This window comes from Octopus bimaculoides, chromosome 20 (genome assembly GCF_046866305.1).
Source record: "Octopus bimaculoides isolate indiv1 chromosome 20, ASM4686630v1, whole genome shotgun sequence".
NCBI lineage: Eukaryota > Metazoa > Mollusca > Cephalopoda > Octopoda > Octopodidae > Octopus > Octopus bimaculoides.
The window spans coordinates 46,534,104-46,547,835 of NC_142947.1; the positions used below are offsets into that span (position 1 = coordinate 46,534,104).

The following is a 13,732-nucleotide window of genomic DNA, read 5'->3' on the forward strand; positions in this document are numbered from 1 at the left end:
GGTGACTCTATGAATCCAAATTAGACGTCTTCTGAGTACACACGACGAGTAGGAGTCAAATTCATAACAGTTTTACAGCAATTCTGGGGGGGAAGAGGGAAATACTCAACTGGTAGGGATTTAACCGAACCCGAAAGGGTGTAAGTAAATTGACTGCGGCTGAATTTGAACTCGAAACGTAAAGAGCGAAAAGAAATGACACTAACCATTTTCTTTGACGTGCTAACCATTCTGCCACGTCGTCGACTAATAATAATAATAATAATAATAATAATAATAATAATAATAATAATAATAATAATAATAATAATAATAATAAGAAGAAGAAGAAGAAGAAGAAGAAGAAGAAGAAGAAGAAGAAGAAGAAGAAGAAGAAGAAGAAGAAGAAGATTAGATAAATGATGCAATGGGACAACTGGAGTAACAAAACCAAGAGCAAACATGTTTGCCAATGACTCTAGTAGTGACTCGACCCTTCTTACGCTGTCCTATATATTGTGACCAGTGAGTGTAGACAGATATGAGTCGTAGCAATTCTTTTCCGCCCGTGCACTTTATGTTGTTATAGAAGACTATAACAGTTTGTCACTTCGTCCGATTTTCGATCTTCTCGAAGCGTTGACATTTTTCTCAGATTTCTTTTAAATTCATGGTCGAACATTCAGATTTCGAAACTGTTTCAAAGTCCTTGAGAGTATGTTCGTCAGAAAAAGACGACATCTTCATAAAAGCAAACAAAATGTTTCGAAAATAAAACGAAAGTGTCCAATGACAAAACCTATTGAGACATAGTGTCTTAGCTCTCACAAGAAAGGACTTCGTCCGACATATTGAGGACTCTTCTCTCCTATCGGTGTACGAACTTAAGACATTTGAAACTCATCTGCTTGCATGTGAGTTTATCTGCAAACTTAGTACATGTGTTTGTATTTATACGGATATGGGTGTTATTGTAAATATTTGACATCATGTAAAAGTAATTTATGAGTCAACTGTTTTGCAAAATTATTATATTCATGGACACATCTTTGAGATAACTCGTGTTATTTTAAAAACCTTATCTCTTCTTTTCATGTTTTTCACCCTTTAAACTCAGAAATACATTCATTATTACATATTTGACATTTCTGGTTAGTTTTCAGCAGAAAACTTTCCATGTCTCTGTATAAAATCGTTTTACCTATAAGTCCGTCTACAAAATAATCCATTTATTTTCTTCTCTTGTGAAAACCTTAAATTAAACAGGTAAAGCATTTTCTCTTTATCATTTGATAATATCATTAGAACATTAGAATTTTTCTTTTTTTAAATAGAGTAATATATATTTTCCGATTTAATGGTTTCATATATTTTTAATTTATAACTCCACTGCATTTTTGTTAGTCTATTCACAAAGTGTTTTCAGAGTTTGTTCAGACATGATACATACATGACCTTAGGAAGAATTTTATTCAGGTGTATTTGTAATTTTAGTTGTGTTTAGTGCTTAAAAGAACTAATATCATTTGAACAAGAATATCGTAACATATCAGTGCATTCACCTATAGACAGCTAAAAGGGAAATATATATTAAATAATGTATTGTGCCCTCGTGTAATCAAGTTAACTCTTGTGGACCGTGTTTTACTGTTTAACCTCTTATTTAATGTGTTACGGATGAAGGTGATACTAGTAAAATAATGTCTAACTCTTAATAACAAATTCCAGTTTCGTAATAACTAACAGAATGCTAATACGAATACAGTAATAATTCTATGATGATACTCTAATAACTGAAAATAATCTATCAATAACGGGAAAGGTGCATGGTCTAGTTGTTAAGGTGTCGCACTCCCGATCAAAAGACAGAGGTTTCGATTCCAGTTCTACGTGGTGCGTTATTTTGTTGAACAGAATCCTCTTATTCAGCTTCAGTTCACTCAGCCACGTAAAATTTTCCTTATATAATCTTTAAATCATTTTTATTAAGTCTCCTCTTAAATTGAAATGTCTTAGACTTACTTCTGTGCTATTTCTACCTCCATCTTTTATATATAAAAATTTGATTTGTATAGAACTCTAATCTTTTTTCAACTACATATGTATATATATATATATGTGTGTGTCTGTGTGTCTGTGTGTGTGTATATATGTATATATATAGATATATGTGTGCGTATGTGTGTATGTATATATATATATATATATATATATATATATATATATATAGCCAACCTTGACTAGGAAAAGCCATACCTGCCATCTCTTCTCCCTGCAATCCTGCAGAAGGCTGTCATATCCGGCACGCTTCCGTTTATGGGCCTCATCACACGCTTCTTCCCACTGGACTGTGAGAAGATAATCTTCTTGATCTTTTCAAACCGCAAGACCACATCTGGCCACATTGTATTTGAGTCCAGCATGGTCACTGTGTTGCTTAAAGGGTTTAACCTCCCCACGCACACACATGCACACAGCAAGCAAAAAGGAAGAGTGGAGAACGTGATTCCCATTGGCGTATTCTTCTTCTAATGCAGATGGGTTTGCTTTTTATAATTCCCTCTTTTCTCAGAATCTTCTGAATCGTTTCTTATTTACTCACGAAATGTTTCATATATTGACTTGTGATTGATACTGTCTTCCTAATAGCAAATGTTTCTATGTTTTATGTGCGAGGAACAGTCAACAGCCTTTTACTAGATAATCCGTACAACACTCAAGTAATTTTTCTCCTTTCGCGGATTTTTTATCCTTTCGTTTTTTAATCGACAATTGATCTTACAAAGGCAATATTCTTGACAAAATCGCTTAAACATTGGGTAAAATACCTCGAGGTATTTGCTTCAATTCTCTGCGCCTTGAATTAAAATGCCACCAATATTAATGCATCCTTTCGGAGCTGAAGGAATAACCTAATCCGGGGAGGTAGACTGGCGGAATTGTTATAGGGTAAGATGAGACACCTGGCGGTATTTGTATCAGCATTTGCATTCTTACAGCAGTGCCAACAACCATACTTGTGCCAAGCTGTATCAACGAAGATGGTGGGCTTTATTTCGAATCAACGATGGTATTGTGAACATGGAAGATTTAAATACTTGTGTGATTGTCAGAAGTCCTCAAAAGGTCTTGTCCAGGTCAGCACATACATGTGTAGATCTATGGTTAATTTTGACAGGGAAATAAATACCTCACAGATCTTAAAGTGATCGGAATTTCTGTAATATTTCTTCAGTATGAGAAAACGCAAGAATAACATAGCAACAATTAAGAATTAAGAAACCATAAAATATCTCAGAAGAAACTTGCTTCCAACAAGTTGGACAAATGGTAATTACTCACTTTATGCTTTTGCTTAGGGACACATAAAACACACATCGAATGAAAGATTATTTAATCGAAACAGAGGCAGAGGGAGTAAGAGAGGGAGAGAGAGAAAAAGAACGAGAATGAGAGAGGGGGAAGAAAGAGATGAAGAGATGCGTATATTTTTCATGTTTTCTTTTTCCCATTAAATTTTTTCTATCTGAATCTCCACACTTTGTGTATGTGTTGTGACTGTTCCCTTCATCCGTCACCTTGATAACAAATACAAGAAATCCCCACCACCACCACCACCACCACCACCACCACCATAAAATCATAAAATCCCTTAGGATTTTTGCATTATTATTTTCGATGAGGCCGTCGGGTCTTTGTTCTTACCACTTATTATTATTATTATTATTATTATTATTATTATTATTGATGATTGACGCTGTTGTATTTTCATTTTTCAGATGTCCCTATGATGGGAGAAACCGTTCAACGAGACCTGGTGGCAAACCACGAGGAAAGCTCTCCAAAGACTGACTCCAAACATGTGGCACTGCCAGAATCGACCACAACACCGGATGCGGTGTTCGTCATAGAAGAGGCGGTTTCGCCGATAGAAGTAGAAGTGGAAGAAACAGCAATCGTTCTAGATGGAGGCTGGGGCTGGATTGTGAGTGTGGCAGCCATGTGTTGTTCTTTCATCGTCTTTGTAATTAAGGGTTCATCAGGGCTGTTTCTCATCGCCTTAATTAATAAATTTGATGAACCCGTATGGAAGTTAACTTTGGTTGGCAGCATTCTAAATGGACTCTCCCTTCTTTCAGGTGAGATTTAGTAAAACTTGTCCGGTTTTTTTCTTATTATTATTTTCTCCTTTGATGCTTCTAACGTCCCGGGTAACTCAGGTTTGGAAAAGGTTTCCCAGCCTAGGTTACCCGGGGCGTTAGGATTCTTCGAGGGTTCTCCTATTATTCATCCTGAATGGATAAACAGTATACGAACTTGAATTTTTTTACTTTAAACTAAGAATGACAGTAGTGTAATCCACATACGTATGCACCCAACACTATTTCCTTGTACACTGCACCCACCATAGAACTGTTTTCAATCACATCTTGATCAATAAATATGTGTGACAGTTTATCAGAGCCAAAAGCAAAGTTTGTTTTTGCGATAATTCGTGCACTGTGTCTCATTAGATTATGCTTCACCGAGGCTCTCATCCCTTTCTGTTGACTGTTCCGCCAGATTATTCTTTTATTTTTTTATTTGTTTCAGTCATTTGACTGCGGCCATGCTAGAGCAAATCGACCCTATGACTTCTTTGTAAGTCTAATACTCATTCTATCGGTCTCTTTTGCCGAACCGCTAAGTTACGAGGACGTAAACACACCAACATTGGTTGTCAAGCGATGGTGGGGGAACAAACACAGACGCACACACATGCACATACACGACGGGCTTCTTTCAGTTTCCGTCTACCAAATCCACTCACAAGGCTTTGGTCGGCCCGAGGCTATAGTAGAAGACACTTGCCCAACGTACCATGCAATGAGACTGAACCCGGAACCATGTGGTTAGTAAGCAAGCTACTTACCACACAGCCGTCCTGCACCTTAAATATCTCGTGTTACTTCCCGTTTAAATATTTTGGTTTACTTTCCGAATTATTTGTTTATTCTCTGATCTATTTCAGCTCCGATTTCCAGCATGCTATTGATCTATTTTAGCCATCGGAAGGTGGCCATCATCGCAGGACTTATTGGATTCACAGGAGCCATTTTGGGGGCATTTTCCACAAGTAGCGACATGATGATAACCTGTTATGGAATACTGGGAGGTAAGATGCCATCGTCGCGACAAATTTCTCTTTGATGCCGTCACACACCAGAACCATATTAATCAGAGGAAACGACACAGTACCAGTAATATCTCATGGCCTCATTTCCAAATTTGGTCACTTTGATGAGTCTTCGATGTTCTTTTTGAATGTCTTCATTTCAATGTCTGTAAGGAAAATGTGTGGCTGGTGGTGTTGGTGGTGGCAGTAGAGTTGGTATTGGGGAATTTTGAAGATTATCCTTCTGGGGATGAGGGATTGACAGAAGTGTATAATCTGGTCCCTGGGATCCGAGACAAATTACAAAAGATGAAAGGATGATGCGGCATTGAGGGGAAGGATGGGCAGAGTGTAGAGAGAAATGAGGAGGAATGACAAAGAATGGTGTCTGTTATATTGTGGTCCACGTGTATTGGTTGGGTGGATGGGGCGGGGGTTAATGATTCCATGCCGTTTAGCTGACTGATCTTCTTTGGGATTTGGTATAGTGTTAGGTAATGAAACAGCATCGCAGCAGCAGCAGAGGCCGCAGCAGCAGTGGCCGCAGCAGTAGTGGGAGTAGCAACAGTGGGAGTAGCAGCAGTAGTGGGGGTAGCAGCAGTAGTAGCAGTTCCGTACAAGCTATGAGGACGAAAATCTAATGTGAGTTACATTCATCTTTGCAGTGGTTGGGTCAACTATTAATTTGAATGGAAGAGTTTTTCAAGGAGAATCTTTGTCTTTGTGGGGCAGTGAAGAATTTCATGTATATGAGGAAGATATGAAACTTATTAATGTCGCCACTTTTATAAAACCAAAATAAGTCTGTGTGAATCGAATGTATTTTTTTGAATGACATTGTCGTTTAAAATAGAATCACTGCAGCTATTTGTTGGAACTTGAACACTAGAGGGCCACATACCCGATTCTTATGAGGGCTTCATAAAATTGCAGCAGGAAGTCACTCCTGTACCAAACACAACTGGAAAACCTGTTATAACGGATTAAACATTGTTAAAAACCCATAGACCGGTTGGTGGTGTTGAACCGAGTGACAGATAAATTCTGCTACTCAAAGTTATGTCGACCATAACGCAGTTTAAAATAAATATCACCATTTCATGGTTTATAACTTCGAAGGAATAAAATATTTTCAAGGCAGATATATAATTATTTGCATTAACTTTAGTATATTACTGCTTGAATTTCCACGAAATTCTGATACAATATACAAAAACTGAGACTTATAGCCTTCCATATATTTTGCAACGTTCCTTAACAACTTCTTGTCTATGTACCAGACTGTGATGGCCGCATTATTCTCTCATTTATAACAATTCCTGAATCTTTTATTTATTTATCTTCCGTCTCGTTGCTTTCTTTCTTGGTAGGTCTGGCAGTGGGGTTTGGATATTTCACCGGCCAAATCATGGTAACTTTATACTTCAGCAAGAAGAGAGCAACAGCTTTGGGTATTGCCAGCTGTGGAACTGGTCTGGGTACCTGTGTTGGTAACATAATGGTCGAGAAACTTCTACAGACATACGGCTTGACAGGAACTCTGTTAATGATAGCTGGAATGATGTTTAATATGGTGGTGTGTGGAGCTCTTTACAGACCGCTGCCAACCAAAATGACGTTACGACATAGTAAGAAACATTTTAATTTTGTTTAACATATTCAATAAAGGAACTGGCATGGTTGCGTGGCTAAAAAGCTTGTTTCCCAACCATGTGGTCTTCCTTACAGTCCCATTGTATGAGGGCAAGTGTCTTCTATTATAACCCCGGGTCAAACAAAACCTTGCAAGTGGATTTTGTGAACGTAAACTGACCTGATACCTAAATCTGAAACAATTACGTTAAAGGGTGTTCATGAAGGTTAGATGCGTAATCAATTTCTTAATTAATCAAATGGTTAGTTGATTAATTTATTTTTCCTGTACAATTTAATTGCTTTAGGCTTTTGAAATTGAACTTTTCTTCTTTGCAGACCCAGAATATAAAACAACGACCGACTGGGATAGCACTCGACAGGGTATAACTAACCAAGCGTTTTGGGACTCTGAAAGTTCACTGGATGTCGTAAGTTCCACCGTAATGTGTCTATAATAAAACCAAAATTAAACTTTATATAAAAAGAAAAACGATGAGAAACCGCAGAGAAAGAATAATTAAACTCGTCCTATAGACAATTCATCAAAACTGCTGCAGAAACGCATAGAAAACACTGCTGACGATTAAGCATTGTTACTACTCACAAAAGGTTCCTAATGGGGTTACATGAAAATATTTTTAAATGTTGACAATTAATGCTTCAGAATCAATTAGAAATACATCAATAGCTGTTTGAATATAGTTTTACACAATATGTGAACCACAGCCGATGTCAGTAAGAATCCTTCCAAGATTGGTTTTTATTTCACGAAATAATACTGCACCAAATACTAAATAACCGTTCCATAATCTTATTTGTTTAAAATTACGTATTTGAAGGCGGCGAGCTGGCAGAAACGCCGGGCGAAATGCTTAGCGGTATTTCGTCTGTCTTTACGTTCAGAGTTCAAATTCCGCCGCGGTCGACTTTGCCTTTCATCTTTTCGGGGTCGATGAATTAAATACCAATTGCGAACCGGGGGCGATCTCATCGATTGGTCCCCCCTCCCCCAAAATTTAGGGCCTTGTGCCTAGAGTAGAAAAGAATATTTCGTATTTGTTTGCTGCAGAATTGTTTAATGAATTGGCGCTTCTTGTGTAGTGTTTGTTTGAATGATATGTTACTAACCGATCGAAGTTCAGTGTTCAAATCTAGGTTGAAATAGTTTCACTTGCATCACTGATGGACCTGAGGAGGAAAGGAACGAAGGTCGCTATTTCCATTTTGTCCTTCCTTGAAACCTAAATGTTCCTACTTGTATTATAATGTCTTACTTTTTTGCAACTTATGTAGGAAGTTATAATCTTGTGATCTCGTAAATGAAAGTGTTGCTCCAGAAGACAAGAAAATTAAATAAATCTTTGTGAAGAATCGCAACTAACGAGTTTCTTTTATTTCTAATTATTTCTCAGCATGGCTTTGGGCTTTATTTTGTAGCAAAATCGCAATACAGACGCTGGAGTGCGAAGAAAAATACCAGAAATAAAGAAGAAAAAGAAATTAATATTAAAAGAACATTGCTTAAAAATTCTTGGTGTTTCGGTTCTAAAGAATTTCAACTTCCTTTGTTTGTTAGCTGCTTATTTTTTTATCTCAAGTAAGTAACAATGTCTTTGTCATTTTATTTAACCGAAAATTCCGAAAATTGAGTTCCAAAAAATATATCAATATTTCATAATTACCAAATTTCTCTCTGTTACGACGACGAGGATTCCAGTGGATCCGATCAACGGAACAGCCTGTTCGTGAAATTAACGTGCAAGTGGCTGAGCACTCCACAGACACGTGTACCCTTAACGTAGTTCTCGGAGAGATTCAGCGTGACATAGAGTGTGAAAAGGTTGGCCCTTTGAAATACAGGTACAACAGAAACAGGAAGTAAAAGTGAGTTGTGGTGAAAGAGTACAGCAGGGTTCACCACCAACCCCTGCTGGAGCCTCGTGGAGCTTTAGCTCAATAAACACTCACAAGTCCAGGTCTGTGGATCGAAACCGCACTCCTACGACCGCGAGCCCGCTGCCCTAGCCACTGGGCCATATATGTATATATTCTAAATGCTATATTTTATTTCCTTTCATGATGGAAACCCACTTCGTATCAGTACATTCCTTATTCAGAAATAACTGTCCAACTTTGTTTTATTAGAATTAATAGTTTTTTTTTATATATTTCATTTTTTTTTTTTCTTTTGTATTTTCAGCGCGTCAAATTGCCTTTCAATACCTTCCCGTTTTCATGCTATCGTTTGACTTGGAACGATATGAAATAGCCGTTTTGATGTCCATATTTGGCATATGGCTCACCATCGGTCAACTTTGCATTGGTTTTATTGTCGATCTCCTTCATTTAAACAGCAAAATCGTGTTTGTGCTTTCCCAGGCGGTCATTGGAGCCACCGCTATCTGCATTCCACACTGCCACACATACGTACTACTTGCTTTCGTTCTAAGTCTAATTGGCCTCACAGCAGGTAAGACGACCAGAGACAACTAGGCCTCTCTGGTAGTAGTAGTAGTAGTAGTAGTAATGGTAAAAGCAGCACAGCAGCAGCAGCAGCAGTTGTAGTAGTAGTAGTAGTAGTAGTAGTAGTAGTAGTAGTAGTAGTAGTAGTAGTAGTAGTAGTAGTAGTTCCGCTCAGACCTTGAAGCATCACTATTCACTTTGAAAGAGGCAGCGTGGTGGTAGAATTGTTAACACGCCGGGCAAAATGCTTAGCGGTATTTCGTCTGTCTTTACGTTCTGAGTTCAAATTCCGCCGAGGTCGACTTTGCCTTTCATCCTTCCGGGGTCGATAAATTAAGTACGAGTTACGCACTGAGGTCGATGTAATCGATTTAATCCCTTTGTCTTTCCTTGTTTGTCCCCTCTATATTTAGTCCCCTGTGGGCAACATATATATATGTATATATATATATATATTATTAGCATTATTCTGCGATTGAGAATTTAAAATCACCTCTTTAACTTTCTAAAAAAAGACGTCTCAACACTTCTAAAAGCAAACTTCGTTTGTTTATTTACGTTTGTCGTAATTTTATATATATATATATATATATATATATATATATATATATATATATATATATATATATATATATATATATATATATATATATATATATATATATATATATATATATATATATATATATATATATATATATATATATATATATATATATATATATATATATATATATATATATATATATATATATATATATATATATATATATATATTATATTATATAAGGCGAGCTGGCAGAATCGTTGACACGTCGGGCAAAATGTTTATCACCATTTCGATCGTCTTTACGTTCCGAGTTAAAATTCCGCACCGGTCGATTTTGTCTTTCATTTTTTTCGGGGATCGATAAAATAAAGTACCATTTGAGTACTTGCCACCACCCCCCCCCACCCAACCCCGGAAATTGCTGACCTTGTGCCAAAATTTGAAATCACTATTTACCATCAAACAGGTTCATATTTCTGCTTCTTTTAATCGACTGAAAGCGTCGATCCGCAATTCTCAGTAAAAATGTGTGATTCTCATAACGTCTGCGTTATATATTATTCAGGATTTACAGGCTCTCTACGGCTGCTCATTACGACTGAAGTCACGGGTAGGGAGAAGTGTAAGGAAGGATTCTCCATGATAAACCTTATCACTGGAATCGTTTTCTCTGTCGGTTCACCCTTATTTGGTAAGTTATCTGTCAAGATATATGTATATATAAATCTTAAAATACAAAAACTGGTACAATATATGCCGCGAGGTGTGTGGAGCCATAGTTTATCATGTACGACGAGGGAAGATGGTTAGAACAAACGATAAGCCCAGTCAGATCGTTGAAGCAAGATTTACTGGTCGACGAAAATACAATTGAGGAAGAATGCTGAATGGTGACAACACTCCTCTCTTCGATGCCAGTGATGCAGAAGAACGAAACAGGAACCGTGGACGTAGAATTGATCAGCTGAGGGTTTTGGGTCTCAAACAAGGCTCAGACTGTCGATATTTTTGTGTGGAACGGCGTGACGGGAACTATCTGATCCCAATTATTGAAAGAGAATAGGAAAAAGGTTCACTAATTCTTTCAGATGAGTGACCCCGCTTAGAATAATTTAAATGCCATAAGTTATCACCATCTGACAGGGAACCATGAACGACATTATGAGGGTCCGGTGACCGGAGCACACACTGAGGCCATTGAGTGATCATGGTTAGATGCTAGAACTATGATTCTGAAAAAAAGGAACTCTGAAATATCTGAAGTTTTTTAATCTCTGAAATATCTGAAAGATAAGGGAGATAACGTGTGTGTGTGTGTGTGTGAGACTGTGTGTGTGTGTGTGTGTGTGTGTGTGTGTGTGTGTGTGTGTGTGTGTATGTGTGTGTGTGTGTGTGAGACTCTGTGTGTGTGTGTGTGTGTGTGACTCTGTGTGTGTGTGTGTGTGTGTATGTGAGACTCTGTGTGTGTGTGTGTGTGTGACTCTGTGTGTGTGTGTGTGTGTGTGTGTGTGTGTGTGTGTGTGTGTGTGTCGCTGTGTTCGTGCGCATATACATGAAAACACTAACTCTCAATAGTGGTTGCTCAAAAACAGGGGAGGTCACTAGCCGGCGACATAGAGTTATCTCCCATATAATTCATTTAATGAATTTGGCCCTTTTGATAAATTTCCCTGTCTATGTTTCATTCTTTCCAGCCTTCTTTTCTTCTCTCTCTCTCTCTCTCTCTTTCTTTCTTTCTTTCTTTTCGCAAACTGACAGTCAGCTCTGTCCATTCAGTTTGAAAACGGAATGATTCCAGGTTGTTTCGCCCAAACAGAAACAGCTGAAAGGTGTTCAGACTTGCAAACTGACACAGGCGCAGGAGTGGCTCTGTGGTAAGTAGCTGCCAAAGATCTCGCAGGGTCGCTTTCCTCACATCATAAGCTTTGATACTTGGTTCTTAATTATCGTGGGAGACATTCGACATCCAAGTACCAATCTCAAAATCCTAGCTGTCCACCACAGAGCAGTTTTGGGGGGTTTGCTCTTCTCTCCTGTCGATTCCGATTTCTCTGACATATTTCTTGAACTTGGTTCTTGGTTCTCCGCCCCCCCCCCCTACAACTACTAGAATGACAGACACTTTCCTCATAGTCTACATTCTTGCAATTTCCTGTTTTAGTATTCTCTGTACTTGTCAATCTTTTCTAGTTCTTTGTCACTTATACATGCATCCTCAGGTATTGCAATATCTATAATCTTAGTTACCACAACATATATTTATCTGCCATAACAATATCTGGTCTCCGAGCATCGTTGAAAGAGTAACATTGAATTGTAAAATCCCACAGTATGTCTTGTTCTCGGTGACTGCTCATAGCTCATTATTATTATCATTATTATTATCATTATTATTATTATTATTATTATTATTATTATTATTATTATTATTATTATTATTATTATTATTATTTCAGTAGTTTTATTTTTATAACGTGCCTTCACTTCACTACCGAGCGCAGCTCTGTGCGCCTTGGGTATGTGCTGTGGTTTGCTGTGGTGCTCTTATGTTTACTGTATTGAAAGTGTTTTGCGTAGAATGTGTGCAGTACCCAGTAGTGCAATTTTCTGTATGTTATATATATTTGTAAGTCCTGCTATTTTTGTTATGCATTTGTCTGAATATTTTTTTATTATACCTAAGGCACCTACTATGATAGGAATTGTTTCTGTTTTTAGATTCCACATTCGAGTTATCTCTATTTCCAGGTCTTTGTATTTTGAAAGTTTTTCCATTTCTTTTAGAGAAACGTTGTCATCTGCTGGTATTGATACATCAATTAGAAAGCATTTTTTTTCTTCATGATCTTTGACAACTATATCTGGTCTATTTGCCTTAATTTCTCTATCTGTGTGTATTGGCATATCCCAGAGTATGGTTGCTTTCTCGTTTTCTGTGACCTTTTCTGGCGTGAGTTTATACCATCTTTTTTCTGTTGTTATTCCATAATGTTGGCATAGCTTCCAGTGTATATAGGTCCCAGCTCTGTCGTGTCTGTGAATATATTCCTTCTTAGCCAGGACTGGGCAGCCAGAGATAATATGATTTATTGTTTCTTGTCGATCTCCACATATTCTACAGTTACTTGTTATATTTCTTTTCATTATGTGTTTTTGGTCATTTCTGGTGGGGAGGCTTTGGTCTTGTGCAGCAATTAAAAATCCTTCAGTCTCTGCTTTGAGTCCTGAGCTTCTCAGCCATTGCTGGGATTTTTCTCTGTCTATTTCTTTCGCATTTAGTTTAGCCCAGTATTTACCATGTAGGGGCTTTTCTTGCCATCGTTTTATCATGGTCCGTTGCTGTTCTAGTTTTAGTTTGGATTTCATTTGTTTTATAGCTTTTGTTGTTTCTTCTTCTTCTTCTTCGTATTTGTTAGGTAGATTGATTTCTTGTTTGTATTTGTCAGCTTCCTTAAATACTGAAAACAGCTTTTTGTTTTGCTCGTGTTTTGTGGCTATTTGTATTAGTTTCCCTTGCTTCTGGAGTAGGTATTTTTGCAGTCCTATGGTGGTTATTTTATAATAGTTTTCTAGCTGTATAAGACCCCTGCCACCTTCTGTGCGTTGTATATATAGCCTTTCTATGTCAGATTTTGGGTGGTGCATCCTATATCCTGTCATTATTTTTCTTGTTTTCCTGTCTATTTTACATAGTTCGTTTAGTGTCCAGTTAAGGATGTTGTAGCTGTAGCTTATAACTGGGACAGCTAAAGTGTTGCTACCCATTATCTTGTTTTTAGCATTGAGCTCTGTTTTTAGTATTGATCTAACTCGTCTATAGTACTCTTTCTTTATTTTTTCTTTCATTTGTGTATGTTGTATCCTATCTAGTTCATTGACTCCTAAATACTTATATGGTTGGCTTTCGTCTAGTTCTCTTATTTCATTGGCTTTATCTAGTGTTATATTGC

At 37.4% G+C, this 13,732-nt stretch overlaps 1 protein-coding gene across 1 annotated transcript in view; it reads left to right on the forward strand.

Annotated features, from left to right (window-relative positions):
• The first annotated feature begins 1,111 nt into the window (after window positions 1–1,111).
• Window positions 1,112–13,732, forward strand: part of LOC106870169 (monocarboxylate transporter 9) — a 24,682-nt gene continuing 12,061 nt past the window's right edge. Inside the window, exons 1-8 of the mRNA XM_089338551.1 lie at window positions 1,112–1,245; window positions 3,759–4,118; window positions 4,991–5,134; window positions 6,505–6,762; window positions 7,106–7,197; window positions 8,207–8,366; window positions 8,970–9,239; window positions 10,348–10,473. Coding sequence (XP_089194677.1) covers window positions 3,767–4,118; window positions 4,991–5,134; window positions 6,505–6,762; window positions 7,106–7,197; window positions 8,207–8,366; window positions 8,970–9,239; window positions 10,348–10,473 — 1,402 coding nt within the window. The 5' untranslated portion in view covers window positions 1,112–1,245; window positions 3,759–3,766. The remainder of the gene's footprint in view (window positions 1,246–3,758; window positions 4,119–4,990; window positions 5,135–6,504; window positions 6,763–7,105; window positions 7,198–8,206; window positions 8,367–8,969; window positions 9,240–10,347; window positions 10,474–13,732) is intronic.